The following is a 20,023-nucleotide window of genomic DNA, read 5'->3' as shown; positions in this document are numbered from 1 at the left end:
CCTCAACTAACAGCCAAGTCTCTCTCTCTCTCTCTCTCTCTCTCTCTCTCTCTCTCTGTCTTGTCCTTAGCTTCTCTGCCACGTGGTCCTTTGGCCTCTGGTCTCCATAGGCCACCAAGCCCACCCACTGGTCTGCCTCACAGTCTTATAGTCTCAGGATTGTTCCTCTACTCTGACTCATGGTCCCCTTGCTTTGGCCTCTAGTCTCAGCCTGGCTGCTTTGCTCTGTCCGCATGTCTCCGTGCAGCAGCCTCGGGCGCCTCTCGCTATTTCACACAGTGATCCCAAACGTGCTTCACCGGTGGCTCTCTGCCCTTGAGGGCCTGGGACTTCTCTCTGTGTTTCGAATGTAGCTCTTACACCCAGAGGAATGGCTTGGAGATTTTGTTTTTGCCTTTCCTCAAACCATACCTCCATGGCAGCGAAGGGTGGTGACTTGGTTTACATCCTCTACTAAAGTGGATACTTAATCCAACCTCAATCCTGCCCATCAGCATAGCAGAGAACTCCTTCCAAAATGAGATGATAGCCAGAGACAGAGAAGATAAGGGACTATGGCCTAGAGGGGCCATGTTAAATCACTGCATCTCACTAGCTAACTGGTTTGGGGTGATGAGGAAGATAGGTAGACACAGAAATAACTAAATAAGCCACTTCGTGGGGCCTGGGGAACATGACTAAGGCCGTATTGCTGTGTGGAAATTGGTTCATGGAGCGGAAGTGTGCGCATGGGCCCTTTTGAGTCAACTGAAATGAGTCCACCTCGGCCTGAGGGAGCTGTGAGCATGTATGCGCTCCGTCTAATCTAACCTTTGTCTTCCTGCGCGATGCCCGCAACACGGTGCAAAATGTGCAGCAGCATCTGGTGACTTGGTCTGGTCTCTGTGCCACCAGTTTCCGCCTCTGCCACAGAAGACATTTGTGTATAGACAAAATTAAAAGTTAGGAATTGCAGCGATTTTTCTGCTTTTCCTCATTTCTATACAGTACTTCATCACATTAATCAGTTCCATGGGAGAGATTTCCTATTTGAAAATGCCTCTCATCATCATCGTGAGGGAAATGTCAGCGATAATGACGGGGAAATGGTGTAGCGGCGCTCCCACACGTGATCAGCAATTTGCAAAATTGTGTTTGCTTTCTCGCGCATCCATAGGAGGTTTATTTGTGTGGATGAAGCTATGAAATATGGATGCATGTTAGAGGTACATTAATTTACCCGAGGAGCATGCATTTCACATACCATATGTTTATAGTTAATTAGCACAACAAACCCGCATTTAAAAATAATAATAATCTCAATTAAGTTATGCAAAATCAAGCAATCAACCTCCTTCTGACACACATTCTCTGACTCCTTGGGTAACCATAAAGAAATGGTTCTTTTTTTTTTTCCTCCCTCCTTTTTCCCATCTGCTATCTATAGCATCTCATGGAATATTCTACGTACTGGAACTCTTTCTAAAATGTTATATTCCAACATTGCAAAACCTTTGTAAGATTCTCTTAGGAAGTTTTTTTTTCTTATAATATTCAAATGTTCAAGACATCTTTATTGAATTTAATAAGGTAGCGTGTATTAAATATGCAGAGAAGCATATGAGGGAAAACGATGAACTTAAATCATTTAGAAGGGAAACCACTTGCAATGCAGTCATTCATTTCATATGGCTCTTCTAGGCAAAGCCTTTGTTACCGCTCCCACCAAACCACCTTTGTTGTCCCAATGCACCGAGTGAAGACAGTGAGAGAAAATGCTCCTTGGATTAAGTGATTCAGCTGTGAGCTATTGTTAACAGGGTTCATTGTGCTTGCCATCCGGTTAGGTATAAGATTAGTCATCCAGAAGCAGGACCAGGGATCAAGAGAGAAAGGCCAGAGGGAACCGTGCTTTGAACCTGCACAGTGAACCTCCAGGAGACAGCCTTGACAGCAGAGGAGCAGCAACAGCCGAGCTAGGCGCCCAAGCATAAGACAGACTAGTAGACATTCCAGCCTGAGAGCCAGTAAAGCTTCGGGCCTTTGGATAAGAGGCTGGCTCTGTGGAGGGGCGTGCCTCTGGGCACTTAATTTGGGGTGCTAGGTTTACTGACACTCCCCCCCACTCCCATCCCCACCCTGCACTGGAACTGAGTGCCTGTGGTCTGAGGCTTACAATAGAGTGGTGTGCCCTCTGGATATTTATTGACAGCTTACAAAGAGCTTTGTGGCATTGCCCCAGCAGAGCAGAGATGAGGCCAATAGGTGAGGGCCTGAGAGGCCTGCCTGCAGGCTCCGCAGAGAAGAAACTCCTCTGACTAAACAACTGTATCCTGAGCATTTCTCACCTGACTTGTAACCTGTTGCCTTCCCTAATGAGCCCTATTGTGAGCTGTGTGAGGCTACTGCAATGAATTAGCAAACCCTGGTGAACAGTAGAGTGAGCCACGAGCGACAGAGTCACACTTGGTATTATTTGGAGTCAACTCCTTGTCTGTGTATTAGCCTTTAATTCCAACACCCAAACTCTTGTCACCGAGCCAGTTCCAAGTCCTAGCAACTTTAAGGACAGATTGGAACTGCCTCTGGGTTTCTAACGCTGCAATCTGTATGGAAGCAGACTGCCAGGACTTTCTCTTTGGCAACCACTGGTGGATTAGAACCATTGATCTTTTAGTTAGCAGCGGTGCATTTAACCGGTGTCCCACTAGGGCTACCTGTAGGTAGCATAGTCACAGGACTTTAAAGCTGGAAAGAAACATGGATAATGTAGCCTAGGCTCAGGTCCCAATGTGAAATCTGTGTAACTAAGTTCACGACAAGCAGCCCTGGTGGTGTAGTGTTATGTATCTGGCTGCTGACCACAAGGTCAGCAGTTTGAAACTAACAGCCACTCCTTGGGGAAAAGGTAGGGCTTTCTATTTCCATAAAGAGTTACAGTCTCAGAAACCCACAGGGGCAGTTCTAGCTTGTCCTATAGGGTCACTATCAGTCAGCATATCTTCAGTGGCCGGAGCTTGAGTTGAAGTTCCTGACAAGCAGTCAAGCCTCACAGGGCTGGTTTCAGTAAGCAGAGCCCTCCCGCCCTGTGAGACAGCTCCCGGTATGCAGCAACCACCCAACAAGACCATTAATAGCACATGCAAGTGAAATTTTGCTGAAGATAATTTAAGAAACGGTTGCAGCAGCACATGGACAGAGAGCTGCCAGTGATTCAAAGTTGGTTCAGAAGAGGACATGGACTGAAAGCTGAGAATACCAGAAAGATGTTTACCTGTGTTTTACTGGTTCTGGGAAGGCATTGGACTGCGTGGATTATAAGAAACAATGGATAGCCTTGGGTAGAATGGAATTGCAGGATGTTCCACTGAACTCATGCTGAACCTGTCCATGGATCAAACAGAACCAGGGAACACTTCATCATTTAAAATCAGGAGAAGGTATGTGTCGGGTTCTTATCCTCTCACCATACTGATTCACTGTGCAGAGCAAGTGCGGTAAGCCGAGAAGCTGCCCTTTCTGAAGAACAGCATCAGGATCGGAAGAAGGCTTATTAACAACCTCAATTATGCAGATGCCACAAGCCTGAATGCCGAAGGGGAAGAGGGTTTAAGCACTTTCTGACGAAGAGCAAAGACTAGCTTTCAGCTTATACCCCAACATAAAGAAAGGGAAAATTTCCCACAACTGGGCCAATAAGCAACCTCATGATAAACAGAAAACGTTGAATTTGTCATGGATTTAATTTTGCTTGGATCCACAGCCAACTCCTGTGGGTAGTGTTGCCAGGTGAGCTCAATCTGCCAACCTTGGGTTAGTGTAGTGCAAACCATTTGCAGCACCCAGGGACTGTCATGACCCTATGTGGGTCTTTAAATGTGATCTCACCTTGTGCTTTTCTCGTGAACTTGGACTTCTCGGTAGGGCAGCCGTGAACCCTGACTAGCTGTTTATAGTTGGGCCTTACTGTGAAGTCACTGCTGGCAGCCAGAATCCTCTAGGATTTCCCCACAGTCTCTTGTTTAGCTGGGTGTCCCCGGCCATGTACACATCTTTTCCAACTGCTGACGCTTAAGGATTCTTCCTCCAGTTGTTTCTATGTAATGCTGGTAGGTGTCTCCCATGGCTTGTCCAGGGAATGTCTGTGAAACTGCCCAGAGGGAGCCTTGGGATGGGCCAATGAAACAGTCTTGGATTACCCAATAAGTATGGTAAGCACAGATTTACTTGTGCTTACTTAGTAATCTATAATTAACAATTTCACAGTTTTGTTTGTTTGTACCACATAAAGATCCTGCTTCTGGGTCTGGCTGGTATTTGCGTTTCCCAACCCCGCAGCACTTTCGCACAGAGCAAAACTTTTTTTCAAATGAATGATCCCTGTGGTATGCTAGGTTATGTTTGGGGCTACTAATCTCCATGTCAGCAGTTTAAAACCACCAGCCTCCAAGGGAGAAAGATGAGGCTTTCTAATCCCCTAAAGAGTTACAGCCTCAGAAACTCAGGAGTAGCTCTACTCTGGCCTATAGGCTCGTTTGGTGGGAGCAACAGAGGCTGTGCCTGGGAAAGTTGGGCATTGAATAAGGAAGAGCGTAGTGGAATCGATGCGTTTGAACTGTGCTGGAGAAGAATGTTGAAAGGACCAAGGACTGCTACAAGGACAAGCTGATGTGTCTTGGAAGAAGTACAGTTAGAGTGCTCCTCAAAGGCACCAAGGATGGCAACACTTCGTCTTACGTACTCTGGACAGGTGGTGAGGAGAGACCAGACCCCGGAGAAGGACGTGATCTTTAGTACTGTGGAGTGGCAGTGAAAAAGAAGAATGCCAGCAGGGAGATGGATGGACACAGTGGGTTTGAACTGCTGACCGTGAAGTTAGCAGCCTAACCACGTGTAACCCAGTAAGCCCCCGGGGCTCCTTGAACGCAAACCAATCCTTCCTCACAGCCATCTCCACTTGCTGCAGTGAAGCTTTTAAATGGTTGGACAGGCTTCGAGCAGTTACTTGCACTTGAGTAGGTAACGCAACTTAGCTACAAATTTGACATAAAGACACACTGAGGGGTGGGTTTCGTTTGTAACTCCAGGGAGTGCCTGTACAGGATGCCGCATTTAGTGGCCTGACAGAGTCACAGCAGCTTTTAAACCAAGTTAAGAATAGGTGTAGGTAACCAAGAAAATCTTTTGAAAATGATGATGGGGACATATGCACAAATGTGCTTGATACAATTGATATATGGAATGTTATAAGAACTTTAAGAGCCCCCAATAAAATTATTTACAATAAAAAAAATAGGTGTAGGTAATAGAGGGGTTGGAGGAGATGGGGGACGCAATAGACAAACAGTCGTCACTCTGGTTGCCTTTCATTAACTTTGGAGAGAATCTGCGGAAACTGGAAGTGGAGTTAGGGATCTTAGGAGAGAGGTCAATGGGTCAATGTTTCCATGGGGAAACAGCCAGGGCTGTGAGTCTCTTCTACCGCATCTTTCTATTTGCCTGTTCCCGCGGCCAGGCATTATCTGATTTAACCGCGGGAAGTCATAACTTCCTTTTGGAGATGAAAGTTATGTAAGCTCTCCTAGGCTGCTCGATGTGAGGGGCCGACAGTGAGCCAGGGAGACCAAGCCAGGGCTGGACTTCACTTTGGTAGGTTGAAGCTGACACAGCGTACTTCACACACCAAAAATGAATTAAAAGGCCCCAAGCAGGTCAGTCCACATCTTTAAAGGGTTGCTAATGCCACAAGCTCCAATCCTGATTACGTACACACCTCCTAAACCTGATCTAATGGTCCGAACTCTTTGATCCAAATTTATTGTTGGACAAAAAGATGAGGTTGCTCCCTTCATACTAGGCAAGATAGATTTATCATAATAAATTACACCTTTTGTCTAATCATATTTCACTGCCCATGGGCCTTCACTGACTGCTGATTAGCAAGTAGACTCCTGTTCCAAAGCATTTTGTGTGAAGTACTTTGGCTTCACTTGTACCTCGGCTTTGGCTTGTTCCTTTATTGTTTAAAGACTACTAATGAGTGTTGTTGGCTCCTCTGAGTAGGTTATCTTTTTCCCCTGACTTTCTAGGTAGATTATGAAAATCATGCACTTTATAAACATGGGAAGACCGGCCGGAAGCAGTCTCCTGTGCGGATTTTCACCAACATCCCACCCCATAAAATAATCCTTCCCACCGATGAAGGGTATAGGTAAGGCTGCTGTGGGACGTGGAGGGATTTGAGTTGACGAGATGGAATAAACAGTGAGAATGCGTTCCCGTTGGGAAGGATGAGCTAGCGGCACTTGCCCAGCTGGGCTGGGACCCTCAATGGATGTGTGGGGCTTCACCCCTGAAAACACAGCATGATGCTATTCGAAAAGGAGGGGGAAAGGGTACATATCTCTGAAAGGAAAAGGCTTTTCCCGTGGTCTCATAGATACTTCAATTTGTTTTCCACTTGGTTCATAATCTTAGACCACTTGTTGAGACCAGTGCCTGATATGCGCTTGTCAATTTGGAATCTCAGGAAACGTGTTTAGCTGATGGCGGCTTCTCTCTTTCCTCTAGATTTTGCCCGCGGTGTCAGCGATACGTGGCTCCCGAGAACCGGCACTGCGAGCACTGTGATGCCTGCACGTCCAAGGTCCAGAGTTCTTAGCCAATACGTACCCACTCATTTTATTTTCATCTGTTAGCTTCGGCACCTTCGTGCAGTGTTATTTTGTTAGTGTTGCAGTTGACATGGAGACGTATGCTCTCGTGATCCTTTAATGCTCACTTTTAATGGTCACCGTGGAGGCCCGCAGGCTTTTTCAAATACTTAATTGCCATCAACAGCACCCACTTTCAATTCATTTTTTATAGTACTTTATGGCTGTTAAAACGATGAGTGCTTAGAATTGGGTGCTATGTGAGTGTTGCATCTTCATCTATGCATGCTGATACCATTTATACGTACTTGTAGGGATTCCAAAGCAGGCATTGAGCTGTAAATACCAGTTCTGTTCCAATGAGATAACACGGGACACTCCCGTGTTTCTGGAAAGTTCTACTAGCTCATGAACTAGATCCTTTAATCCTCCGAATAATCCTGCGAAGTGGGTGCAGTTATTGCTCCCTTCTTACAGAAAAGGTAGGGCTACAAGAGACCGAAAACCATGGCAACATAAAACACAGGTGCCGTAGCGTCCCAACACTTGGTGGTCCCGTGTGCAGAGTAGAACCGTAATCTTCCGGAAATCACTTTCTGGCTCTTCCGTTCGAGGTATCCCTGAGGGTTGGATCCTCCAACCTTCTGATTAGTAGCCAAGCAAGTAACCGCTGTGCTACCGAGAGACTGCAGACTAAGGACATAGCACTATTGGTGAGGAAGGTAGGATGGATGATCCTCAGGTGTTAACTAAATCTGGTTAGAAAGGGCGAGTGCATCTTTGCCTGTGCAGCACAAATCATCCCCCAAAGAAAAGACTACATTTATGTGAAAGCTAGCATTTTATTACTGGTTATACTTGGTTTTCATTATGTAGCACATCTGATGATGTTCTTCCAGTTTTAGAATTGATCTCTAGAGGTTGCTCCTACAATGATGCCTACATCATAGAAAGTTCAAAATGGAGAAAGTACAATTGTAGTATTTGAGGGCACTCACAGACCCTGAAAATGGGCCACATCCATGGATGGCCCGCATGGATGCTGCTTGCGGGGAAGGGGGCATGCTGCGGCTGGCCGGGAAGGGGACATGTGGGGACGTCCCTGGGGCTGGGGAGAGTGTTTCTTGGTCTGGGGCTGTATCAGTGCTGACTCTCTAAACAGCTCATCCCTGATGGACCTCATATTCAGGTTGGGACGAGCCACACCGAGCATGGTCTGGTTTTGCTTGGGCATCTTGTTAGTGATGGATGTGCACTGCATAACGTGTTTCAGGGCATCCTTCGCCGATGCTATCAGCAACAGATATTCATTGGTTCGGGTGATGGTTTTGTTTGCTGATTAAAACTCTTTATCGCATAGCAGATTACAGCACTAGCAATGGGAATGGGAACAGAGGGGATTCTTAAGCTATAACTGACTCATGACCAAGTCATCAGAACCCAGGAGCCCTGTTTTAGGATGGGGACTACTTGCACTTACTAAACTTTAGCACATACATGTTTTATGTACTTTTAAAGCTATATTGTAATTCACAGCTTAAAAATTATTCACACAATAACTGGTCTTAGATTAACATAAAGTTCTCAAATTTGAATTTCATTAAGGATTGTACAAGATGGAGATAGACTATTATGATGACTGATACTTAAGGAATTTTTATGAGGTCTTTCTTTGCGCCCAGTTTGCTTTTAATGGGCCCAGACCGAGGAGCTGCTTGCGCTCATTTCCCAGTCTTACGGTTACAGAAACTGAGGTGCGTGCAGACTCATGGGAGCTGCACGGAGAAAGGCCTACATTAAATCAAAGCATTTAACTGAAGCCCAGGAAAGGGAGGAATAAGGAATGAATAATTTACACCGATTTTTAATAAGACATTTTAATTTTTAATTGTGGGATCTGATTTTTGATGACAAACATAATTTAAAAATTGTTTTTGTAGGATGGCAGGAAGTGGAATCATTGCTTTCTCTGCAAAAAGTGTGTAAAGCCTTGTAAGTACTGAGACTTTTAAAACATTTTGGGTTTTCATCTAAACAGGACTGATGTTTCATTGTATTTATAAAAAGAGAAAATAATGTAGAGACTTTCGTTTACTTGCCCTTTAAGTTTAAATTACAAAAATGTGCATTTTGCCCTTCATGGGGAGAGGTGGCCCTGTATCTGGTTTCAGGGCAGTACTTGACTGATGTTAACACGGAGAGTAATGTATGAGAGCGAATGGGCAAAGTCCTGGAGTTAGAAAATCAAAAGGGAGAACACGCTCAGCATTTCTCAGGCTGAATAAACTGAAGAAAAATTCAAGCCTTGAGTTTGAAGAATCCTGTGGGCAAAACTGGATGCAGGAAGCATCACAAGAAAACGGAAGGACAACACAGAATCACAGCTACAAAGAGCTGATGGACACTCAGCCATTTCAGGAGAGACCAGACAATCAGGAACTGATGACATTGAAGGAAGGCATTCAGGCTGTACTGAAACCACGGGCAAAAAACAAGGCGTAGACTTGACAGAGTAATGACTGAAATGTTTCAAAACTAGAGGCACCAACTCATCTATGCCAGGAAATTTGAAAGAGAGCTACCTGGCCAACTGACCAGGAGATTAACATTTGCCCCATTCCAAATGATTCAATACAATGTGGAGATTAATGGGCAGTGTCATTAATATCACATCCAAGTAAGGTTTTGATGAAGATAATTGAAAATTGATTGCAGCAGTGCAACAACTTGGAACTGTCAAATTCAAACTAGATTCAGAATGAGAGATAAAATGCCAACACCAGATGGATCATGGCTAAAGGGAGAAAGTACCAGAAAGATGTGATTTCCTGACTGTGCAAAGGTATTCCCTTGTGTGGATCTTGATACATCATGGGTAACATTGCAAAGAAACTGGTATTCCAGAACACTTGGTAGTGCTTAAGTGGAACCTGTATACAGACAAAGAGGAGGTAGTTGGTGGAACAGAACAAGGAAGCCCGCAGGCTTATGATCAGGAAAGGTGTGCAGCCAGCATGTCTTTTCACCCAATCACTGGGATGCTGACAAATAGTCTGGGAAACTGGACCGCAGGAAGAAGAACATAGCCTCAGGATTGGAGGCAAACACGCTAACAACCTCCCGCACGCAGATGACATGCTGAAAGCGGAGAACTTAAGCACTTCCTGATGAGGTTCAGGGAGGGAAACCTTCAGAATGGGTTACACCTCCATAGACGAAGACAGAAGACCTGACAACGGCCAGTGGGCAGCATCAAGACAAGAGAGGAAAGGCGCATGCTGGGGAGGGCCTCGCCTGACTTTGGTCAACAATCAACGTCCAAGGAAGCGAGCGTCTGGAAATTCAGCAGTACGTATTTTTTGAGCACACCTGATGCAAAGATCTCTTTATTTATTTGTTTTACCCAAACCATTTTATTAGGCATTAATAGAGACCTCTTTAAAGGGCTCAAACGCAAAGATGTCACCTGGAAGACCAACGTGTCCCTGACTCACGCCATGGTATTTTCTTTGCGAATAATTTTCTTGGTATATGCTCCGCATTTCATAGAGTGTAATTGTTCCGTCCTAGTAAGAAGTGGGTGCAATCATCCCCACAGTCAATTTCAGAGCATTTTCCCTCATACTTGTCGTTAGCCCCTGCCAGGCTAAGTCCCTTATAGCTGAGTTACTGCTGCCGCCGAGCCGCCTCTCCTGGATCTCATAGTCTCAGAACACACCCAGGAAGCAAGCAAGCACACCCAACAACAAAACACAGAAAGACCTCAAGTGAAAAAGGAAAGCAGAAAAAACTAAGTACTGGAAGGACTTTAAAATGGGTCAGTAGGGAGATCAAATGATAAAGCGTTACATTTTAATTAGCTACACCTGCTAGCATTGACTTTGTAATGCTCTCTGTGTGATAGCAAGGCTATTCACAGCCCTCCACTGTGGTCAGAGGGGATTTTCAGTTGCCTCAGCTGTGAGTGGACAGTGAATGAGAAAGATTCAAGTAGAATCGATGCATCTGAGCGATGGTATTAGTGAAGAATATTGAAAATACCTACTTTGCTAGGACAAACAAACCCATCAGCCAGGATCCACCTTATAAGCAAAGGTGGTGACACTTGCCCTCACCTCTTTGGGACATGTTCTCAGGAGGGACCAGACCCTACCTGCAGAAAGACAGCCTGCTTGGTCACGTAGCAGGTCCATGGAAATGAGGAAGACCCTCGGCACACTGGGCTGGAACATCATCATTGAGAGCATGGTGCAGGAGTGGACCGTGTTTTGTGCAGAGGGGCTCTGTGAGTGAGACTTGACTTAACAGGAAACACGTCGCTCAGCCAGCCTCCGTGGTGTCAGGAGAGAAGGGATGAGTTTGTTGCCCCGAAACAGAAAGAAGCGAGCAGACTTGTGGAGGATTCTGACCTCTCTTCTTTACCTGGTTTCCTGAGCTGAGGCATAGCCCTGGTGGCACAGTGGTTATACTTTGGGTTCCCTACCACTGCCAAGTTAGCAGTTCAAAACCACCAGCCACCCCGAGTGAGAAAGATGATGCTTTCTACTCCTGTAAAGAGTTCCAGTCTCGGAAACCCACAGGGGCAGCTGCTCTCCGTCCTACAGGCTTGCTGTGAGTCAGAATCGACTCCATAGCAGTGAGTTTGGGTTTGGGTTAAGCAAGTGAAGCACAGCATTTGAAGTAAACACTGTTCGTGTGCTAAGTGATTACAGCAAGTGAACATCTCCTGAAACTCAGTCTCTCTCTTCCAGCCTGGGTGCACTGCAGCGTCTGCAACCACTGTGCCCTACCAGAGCACCCCTGTGAGGGCCCGACAGGCGGCTGCTTCGTTTGTGGGGAACTCGGTCACAAGCGCACCACTTGCCCTAACGTCTCCTCATCCAAGAGCTCTGCTAACAAGTGAGTTCTTTTTATTTTTTTAAATAGAAATGGTCTGCCTTGCATAACTCATACTGGGCAGCTGTAGACATTCGCAGTATGAGGATTCAGAGGTGCTCACGTGTAATGGGGTGGCATTCGCTATCGTTGGAAAGATGCCCACAGACTTTTAAAGTCACAGTTGCTACTTGTCATTGATTGAGAAGTCATGTATTATTTGCCTTGGTGACACTCTGCGTTAGGCAAGGTTGGCGGTTCAAATCTAGAGGGGAAAGATGAGCCTGTCCTCCGGTGAAAAAAATCACTTACAGTCTTGGAAATGTTTTATAGTATAGGCCCCCAAACTTTATTTGGCCTACCACCCCCTTTTCAGAAAAAGTCATGACTCACTGCCCCTGACAGTGGAAAGCTTTTGTCCTATACCCGGGGTAAAGTGTAGGTGAGGCTGTCGACTCCCACGAAAAATTAGTCTCGGAAACTCACGGGGGCAGTTCCACCGGATGCCATAGGGTGGCTGAGTTGGAATGGACCCCTTGGCAGTGGGTTTATCTGCTTTTGCAGCCCCTCCATCATTCCAGAGGTCTCCCATGGGCGGCATCTCCCACTTGGGGAAACCAGCGCCCTCTAGGGTGGTGGCTCTGAGTAAGAATCCATTGTATGCATCGAGGGGTGGGGATGGGGTTGGGGAGGGTGCGGTGAAGATGAGCCAAGTAGCTGCTGCCTTATACAGGATGAGGCATGGGAATAACCAAGGTACAAGGCCAAACATGATGAACGGTCTGTATTCTGTGTCCATTTGTAGCTTAGAAGAGGGGAGGTGACATTTTGTTGTGGGGTGGGGCTCCCTGCTTTTTGGAGGACTCCTTAAGCCGGGCTTCAAGGGGCAGGTCACATGGTGACTCATGGTACAGGAAAGGCAGGAAGGAGGGCTTTCAGACTGAATGTACGTCCTGTTCCTTGGCGAAGAAACTATAAGATCAAGTTATTTCTTTCTAGAGTCCTCCAGACTAAGAGGAAGTATTTAGGTGTACTTAGCATTCAGTATTGATTATAAATCAGAGAAATATTATACCAGTGACATATTTAGGAAAACTATTGTATGAGTATACTTATACACCCGCCCCTCCCAACTCAAAGGATGGTAGGGACCGAGTCCTCTTTTTTTGGTGGTGGTATGTTTCAATTCATTGCTGTTCTTACTCATTTTAAGAATTTTAACAGCTTTATTGACATATCATTCACACATCATACAATTTGGTGGTGTAAATGTCTTGAAGAGTTGTGTAAGCATCACCACCATCAATTCTTCGAACATGTTCTTCACTTTTGTATCCATTATTATAACTCCGTTTCCTCTCAACTTCCCCTCCCATAAGTTAAGAAATTAGTAAGCTAGTTTCTGTCTCTACAGATTAGCTTCTGCTGGCAATCGTCCTGTTTGGTAGAGTGGAGAGGCCGTGAACAAGAGGAAGGCTCTGAAGGAGATGGGCTGACACAGCGGCTGCGACAGTGGGCTCAGGCATAGGGACAACTGTGAGGATGCACAGGACTGGGTGGGCTGTTGCCTTCTGTTGCACATCGAGTCACTCTGAGTTGGAACTGGATCAATGGCACCTAACAACAGTCCTGGATTTTATACAAAGAAAATCTTGCAGCCCCATTCCCAATAACAAAGTAAAACAGAAACACCTCAATTGAAAAGAAAGAAAATAATAAAAACTAGGACAAATTAGAAGTGGCTCCAAAGGGAGAGCAAGATGTTAAATTTTAACCTAACTACATTTGCAGTAATCTACTTTCCAATGCCCTCTGTCTGATAGCAAGGTTGTTCACATTCTTGCTCAATGGTCAGAAGCTTAATCCACGAGGGATGCTACAAATGGATTTTGAGCTTTTGCCTCCATCCTTAGCCTTCCCCAAACTGGTGCACAGAATTTAAGCTGTGATACAGTTCAAGGTCCTTTGGTTCATTGTTAAAGAACCTGAGCCTCATGCTTAGTTTTGGATTACCAGCCATCCACAATTAATGGACACTAAGATAAAGGGAAAACCTTCTAAGCTGTTGTGTGAGTTGTGATGAAAAAAATGCCTGTATTATATGTATGTGACGCACCAGTTTGTTTTATGACTGTATTAGAATGCTTTCTCAATTTCTTTTTATTTTCTCATTGGAAAAAAAAATCATTTTTTCATTCCATTAAGATCTAACCACTTGAATTCTACCTCCTACTTAATCTGCCTCTTCCTTACTTCTTATCAAATTTACTGTATTTAAAAGAATTATTTCCATTAAGTAACCCACAGTGGAAATGGAACTTTGAGATAAACAACCAAAGAGGGTCTAGTGTCGTCTGACTATCTTAGAGAAAATTGACGGTGAGTTTCTCAGGCTAGCCGTGCATGGAGTCATTATGGCCAGTTTATGGCCAGGTAGTCAGGGCATGGCACACCAGGCAGGCCTCACAGCCTTTGTGTAGACCATACATTACGATGATAGTGGTCCTTCAGTGGTTAGTGTCCGCATCTGCAGGTCTCTGGCTTTGCCCTTCACTTACCTCGAAGGAGAGGTCTCAGGAGGAAGGCTTAACCACAGCTGGATCTCTGCAGAGGTCATGCAGAGTTAGGCTGTCAGCTTGGTGTGGGTGGACAGAACCTCAATTCCACCATTGCCTGTGGAGTGAGTAAGGAGAGATCTAGGGCTTGTGTGTGAATTTGTCACGTTGGCTCCACAGTGGCCAATGCTGTAAGTCTTTTCTCTAGGGCAGCAAGTCTCAGAGGGACACATCTCTTCTACGTTAGAAACTTAGGAAAGTGGTTTAGACCGACCTTAAGTTCCCCTGTGTCATAGTGTGCTAAGTCAATGTGAACTTAAAAGCTACATACTTCTGATGTGTCCGTTTCTGTGTCTTAAGTTCAGAAATTTTCTAAATTTCTCATTACTTACAGATTACTAATGTTCTGCAATCAAATTGCATTATTCATATGCATTTTGAAAGAATAATAGTATCTTAATCTTGACGCCTTATGGGATTTGAGACCAGTGTAGAAACATACAGAGCATAGAGTTTATTGAAGAAGCTTACAAAATATCTTCCTTTCTGTCATAGTTACTCGTGCTGCTCAGAAACACCACACGTGGATAGCTTGAATAGAAATATATTCTCTCACAGTTTGGGCAGCTGGAAGTCCAACTCAGGAGCGAGCTTTAGGGGAAGGCGTTTCTCCGTTCAGTATCTGTGGGCCCACTGTCCTTTACAGATGTCCATGTGTCTTGGCATCAGGCCTTCCCTGGGTCTAGGAGGTTCTCAGCACAGGAACCCAGGGTCCAAAGGAAGCACCCTGCTCCTGGCTCTCATGTCTTGGTGGTACTGAGATCTTTACTACTGTGCTTGCTTGTAACTCTCCTTTCATTCCTTATAGGATAAAAGATGGTGTAGGCCACATCCCAGGGAAACTCTGCTTGGGAGATGTGACCTAAATAAGGGTATTACTTTCTACCCTAATCCCCTTGCAACTAATTGGCTGCTCGTATCACCATGGGGTTGGTTATATCATTGCATAGCTGCTAAACCACCGGCAATCTTGACCCAGCCAAGTTGACACCTGTCTTGGGGGACACAATTTAATTCTTGAAACTTCTTACAGAAACCTTCCTGAGAAGAATGTCACCTGACAAACCCTTGGTTCAGGACTGTTCCACTGTTAGGGCGTTGTGCCCAGTGGAGACAGGAAGGTAACATGCTCATGATATGTGGACACTGAGCTTGCCTTGTGGTAGCGTAGGCATAGAGGAGGCCAGCCCATCACTGGGTCCACAAGGCTCCCCTGGTCTGGTAGTGAGATAGTGGGGCCTGGGAGAGCCAGCCCTGCACAGGCCGGCTTGCTTTTCCAGGTCTCAGAGTTTTCCACCTCGAGCAGGGTGTTGCCTCGCTACTGCCCTGTCACTGAGTGGAAAGCCTGCGGGATTTCCTTCCTTCTCTGAGAGATTTCTGCCTTTTGCCAGACCAGGCTTTCACAGCATTACTACCTGCTGTGGAAGTTCATCTCTGTCTTCCCTTGAAGATCGCATACAGTGTCTTTCCCAGAGCAAACCCCTTGGGGTGTGGTACTCCTGGTCATTCCTAAGTGGTATTCAACTGGCTTCTCTCAGAGAAGATTCCTAAACTGGCTGACAGTTGTCTTGGTAATGGTTTTCTTCCCCAAACTCCAGAAGCCTTGTAACAAAATTGACAAGGTAGAATTAGGACTTTTCCCCCTTAAAATAGTGAAAATTAATTTTAATAGTATTTTATGCATACGTGGCATAAAAGATATTTTTAAGCGTATACTTTTTTTTTACAGCTGTTTTATATTAATTTGTTTTTCCTTCATGCTAATTTTGCACTGGCCGTCAAGTGGAATGATGCGGGCTCCCTCTTGTGGCAAATGCTCCATCTACCGGTTATATAAATCTTTTTCATTTAGAGGGCAAATACTAGGTCGCTTTAATTTTAAGGCAAAAACAAAACACTTATTTGATTTTGACTCAATCAGTTCATCACAGCTTTATTAAGACTTTGTATTTGGAGAATTTTGTTTATTCATATTTCAAATGACTGTGGGTTTTTTTTTTTTAAACCCATCCACTTTATTTTAATGGCCTTTAACAAACAAAAATGTATCTCTCCCAGTTTAGGAGGTGAAAAGTCTAGATGCAGGGAAGCAGGGAACTATCTCTAGGGGAAGGCTGTCTTACGCGGAGCCTTGGCGGCATGCCCTCCATCACCGTTGGTCTTCTCTCTGCCATACTGAACGCTGTCTGGCCATGGCATTCACCTTTAGCTGTGTATCTGTGGACATGGCAAACAGAAATTGGCTTATATTTTTGGGGACAGGCATGCATAGCACCATTGGCTTTGCTATCAAGAGACTATGTCATTCGATTTCATTCGATGTGCTGGATCCTCCTGGATGAAGAAAGGATCTTGCATCTAACAACTGGCTGTGGGTAAAGAGTAGGTAAACAACATACTGACAGCTGTTTTTGTTTGGACTGTGGTGCCCAGTGTAAACAGGGACCATTGTAAACGGGTCCAGCAAGCCGATTGACACCGAGCGCATGGACACACTAGTTCTAGCTAATCCTTGTTGGGCGATTACTATACACCTCTCATTTCCCATACCGGAGTCATGCCTGGTATGGCATCCGAGTGACTGAGGGCCCAGCCTCTGGAGAAGTTGGGCGCTGCCCCTTCTGCTCTGGTGACTGTGGGCTCTGACAGCCCTGCTTTCCTTCCCTGTGTTGCAGGAAGGGGAGGAGGGAAGGGGTGGTGACAGCCTGCTCTGTCTTCTATCTCCTTGAAGTCTCTACTTTTTATTGTGAATTAAGTGCAGGGTTACTGAGCAGATTGACACACATTTGATCTCAACTCCTCCTTTGCAGAGCCCTCACTTCTCTCACTTCCTCTCCCACTTCCTCCTGTTTTTATAGGTCCAGCCCTTAGGCTGAGGGACACAAAGCCTCCATCTGCTTCTCAGGGGCCTGCCTGTGATTTGTGAAGCCTTTCCCAGGTGTGGGTCCTGGGAAGGCCCAGAATCTACTTTCCCCCCAGGCTTAGGTGGTTGCCAGAGGAGAAGCTAAGTCTTGATGTTGCTGACTCAGATTGGGGGGAGAAAATTCCAGGCCTGCCGGAGCTGCTTGTCCCAGCCACCCCTTGTTCATGACAGTATCAATGGCCTGGTTCTTCTAGCTCAGAGTAAGGGCATGGGTGAGCCGGCCATCTTTCCTAGCTCCAGGCTGCCTGTGATTTCCTCAGAGAACCCCTGAAGCCAAGTGTCTTATCTTCTGTGGCATGGGTTAGTATCTTTAGAGTGTGAGTCTTACCCTGTTCATGTTGAAGCAGCTCTCCAAGAAGACGGGGACCATGACACGTGGACATTCTGTGTGGCACTTGTCTGGAATCTGAGATCCTCCAAGGAAAGGGAAATGGGCTGCAAGGCTTATAAGATGGGTCTAGCGTTGCTTTTTAAGAGCTATGGTGGTGTAGAGGTTATGCGTTAGGCTGCTATCTGCAAGGTCATCAGTTTGAAACCACCAGCTACTCCTTGGGAAAAGGCAGGGCTTTCTACTCCTATAAAGTCTGTTATAATTTCAGAAGCTCACATGGGCTGTTCTGCCTTGACCTATAGGGTCTCTATGACTGGCATCGGCTCACTGGCAGTGGTGGGGGGTTGGGGAACAGCGCTGCTGTGCCCAATGTGTGCTTTTAGTTTTCTCCCTCTGCTTACAGCCAAATGCAATGGTCATTTCTTACAAAATGTAATTCAGGGATTTGGAGATGAAGTGCTGAGTGGAGCAGTATGGATGTAACCCCCCCTTTTACACCTCCTCGCGCCCCCCACCCACACACACACAAAGGAAAAAACCTAACTCATCGGTCTGACAATTTACCTCTGTGGTATGTTTGCCCTGACTGGATTGTTTTAAATCTGTAGTCACCATCTTTCAAAGACATTTCTTTTCACCAGCATTTTGCTTGCTCAGGCTTCTGACTCTCGCGGCAGGAGTTGGCGGGTGTCCACCACTTATCAGACAGTCAATTCCGTCTCTTCTTCCCTTTTCTTATTTGGTGAGCTGGTTAATTAAACTTCAACGTAATTACATCATTCACGGGGTCCCTGCTCCAAAATAATTTAGCGCCTTGTTTTTCAGAGTTGTCAGGAAGCAGAAGCAAAGGAGAAATAAGAAGATAAAATTGGCAGCGACCGAAGGACAGCCTGTGAATCAGGCCTCTGCTCCGCGAAGAAAGAAGAGGAGGCAGCAGGCCCATTAATATCTCTGCTCGTACAAGTCCAGTGACGGGAGAATAAGAACAAGTTACAGGCCAGCCTCTGAGGCCATTTTCTGGGAGTGCCACACACTGGGTGAAACCCATTCGCTGGCGGAGGTGGCACCTGGCTGAGCTGGATTTGAGCAAGTAGCCCTGGCTGAGTTCTCGACCCAGCATATGCCTCTGCCCCTGCTTCTGTATGTGCAGTCCCAGGGAGCCGGTCTGTCCACAGCTGGCTACGCAGCTCTCTCCGCATGCCCTCTCTCTCCTCTCATCGCACGGCCGGCCGCCTTGTGCAGAAGGGGTCAGAAGAAACCCAAAGAGAATACACCAGGCTTTGTTTACACTGAGCATCAAAGTCGGGCACGTTAGACTTGGAGATACTTGAGCTTACATATGGAAATGGTTGAAATGCCCCTAGAGAAGAAATGTGCAGTGTACAATTATCCTTCCCTTGCACCTGAAGATGAGGGAAAGAATTTTGACTAGTAACACTCACTGTGGCATTCTTTTGAATACTCATCCATACAGAACATTGGCAGTTGCCTTTTCCAGCTTGCAGAGTCACCCAGCGTCTGTTGAATGAATGAGATGTTTACAACTGTGACACTGAGAACTGCTGTGTCCTCTCGGTGGAGCCCTGATGGTGCTGTTGGGTAAGCCTGGAACTGTTTATCGTAAGGTTGCCAGTTCAAACCCACCAGCCGCTCCTTGGGAAAGAGGAGGCTTTCTGCTTCTGTAAAGACTGACAGCCTCGGAAACCCGCCATTGGCCACTGTGAGTTAATGTGCACAGCAAGTTTGTGTTAAAGCAGCAAGTTCATATAGAAGTGGTGTGGTAGTTACATAATCTAATGTCCTCCTCCCTGGGGGACGGACAACAGAAAAGTGGGTGGAGGGAGACGTTGGACAGTGTAAGATATGACAAAATAATAATTTATAAATTATCAAGGGTTCATGAGGGAGAGGGGAGCAGGGAGGAAGGGAGAAAAATGAGCTGATGCCAGGGGTTTACTTGGAAGGCAAATGTTTTGAGAACAATGAGGGTAAAGAATGTACAAATGTGCTTTATACAATTGAAGTATGTATGGATTGTGATAAGAGTTGTATGAGCCCCCAATAAAGTGATTTAAAAAAATCTCATGTCAACTTGAGGAGATTAAGAGTGAAGGGGTGGAGTGTAGCCTGTCAATCAGGTCACAGCCTGATGCCTCCTCGTGGGAACTTCCGCCCTGGAAGCAGGATGCACTCTCTCTGCCTTCCCTTTCCTGCTGTTAAGACACCCAGAGAGATGGAGGCGCCATGTGGAGACCTACACCAGCACTGACATGCTTTCATGGCCACTGAATCCACAAGACTTTCTACCCATCGGCCTGTCATCTTCCTGCATTAGACATCATTGCATGTGCTGTGTGAGTCTAGAGAGGAATTTATGGACTAATACTGGATATATGAGCTAATGTCGGAATTATGGACTTGATCTGGACTGGGCTGGGATGTTTTCTCAGTATACATTTGCTCTTTGATAAAAAGTTCTCTCTTACACACGAGTGTCCCTGGCTTTGTTACTCTAGTCAACCCAGTCTAACACAAGTGGTTAGTAGCAGAAGGCAGGCTGGTTTGGTGGCTAAAACCCTCACTCACCTCGTCACACTGGCTCCTGTGCTGTGCCCCTGCCCAGGCCCTACGCTCTCCCCCAGCCCCA

The 20,023-nt window shown here is 45.9% G+C and overlaps 1 protein-coding gene across 1 annotated transcript in view; it reads left to right on the top strand.

The window, feature by feature from the left end:
• The window catches only part of ZCCHC4 (zinc finger CCHC-type containing 4), a 66,428-nt gene extending 47,205 nt beyond the window's left edge, over positions 1 to 19,223 (top strand). Inside the window, exons 8-12 of the mRNA XM_045284366.1 lie at positions 6,069 to 6,190; positions 6,550 to 6,625; positions 8,573 to 8,624; positions 11,384 to 11,531; positions 18,202 to 19,223. Coding sequence (XP_045140301.1) covers positions 6,069 to 6,190; positions 6,550 to 6,625; positions 8,573 to 8,624; positions 11,384 to 11,531; positions 18,202 to 18,322 — 519 coding nt within the window. The 3' untranslated portion in view covers positions 18,323 to 19,223. The remainder of the gene's footprint in view (positions 1 to 6,068; positions 6,191 to 6,549; positions 6,626 to 8,572; positions 8,625 to 11,383; positions 11,532 to 18,201) is intronic.
• Positions 19,224 to 20,023: the final 800 nt, after the last annotated feature.

Source organism: Echinops telfairi, unplaced genomic scaffold, assembly GCF_000313985.2.
Source record: "Echinops telfairi isolate 266 unplaced genomic scaffold, ASM31398v2 ScPeMD7_7468;HRSCAF=8506_0, whole genome shotgun sequence".
NCBI lineage: Eukaryota > Metazoa > Chordata > Mammalia > Afrosoricida > Tenrecidae > Echinops > Echinops telfairi.
The sequence above is the reverse complement of the archived record's forward strand: the minus strand, read 5'-3'. Positions and strand labels throughout refer to the sequence as shown.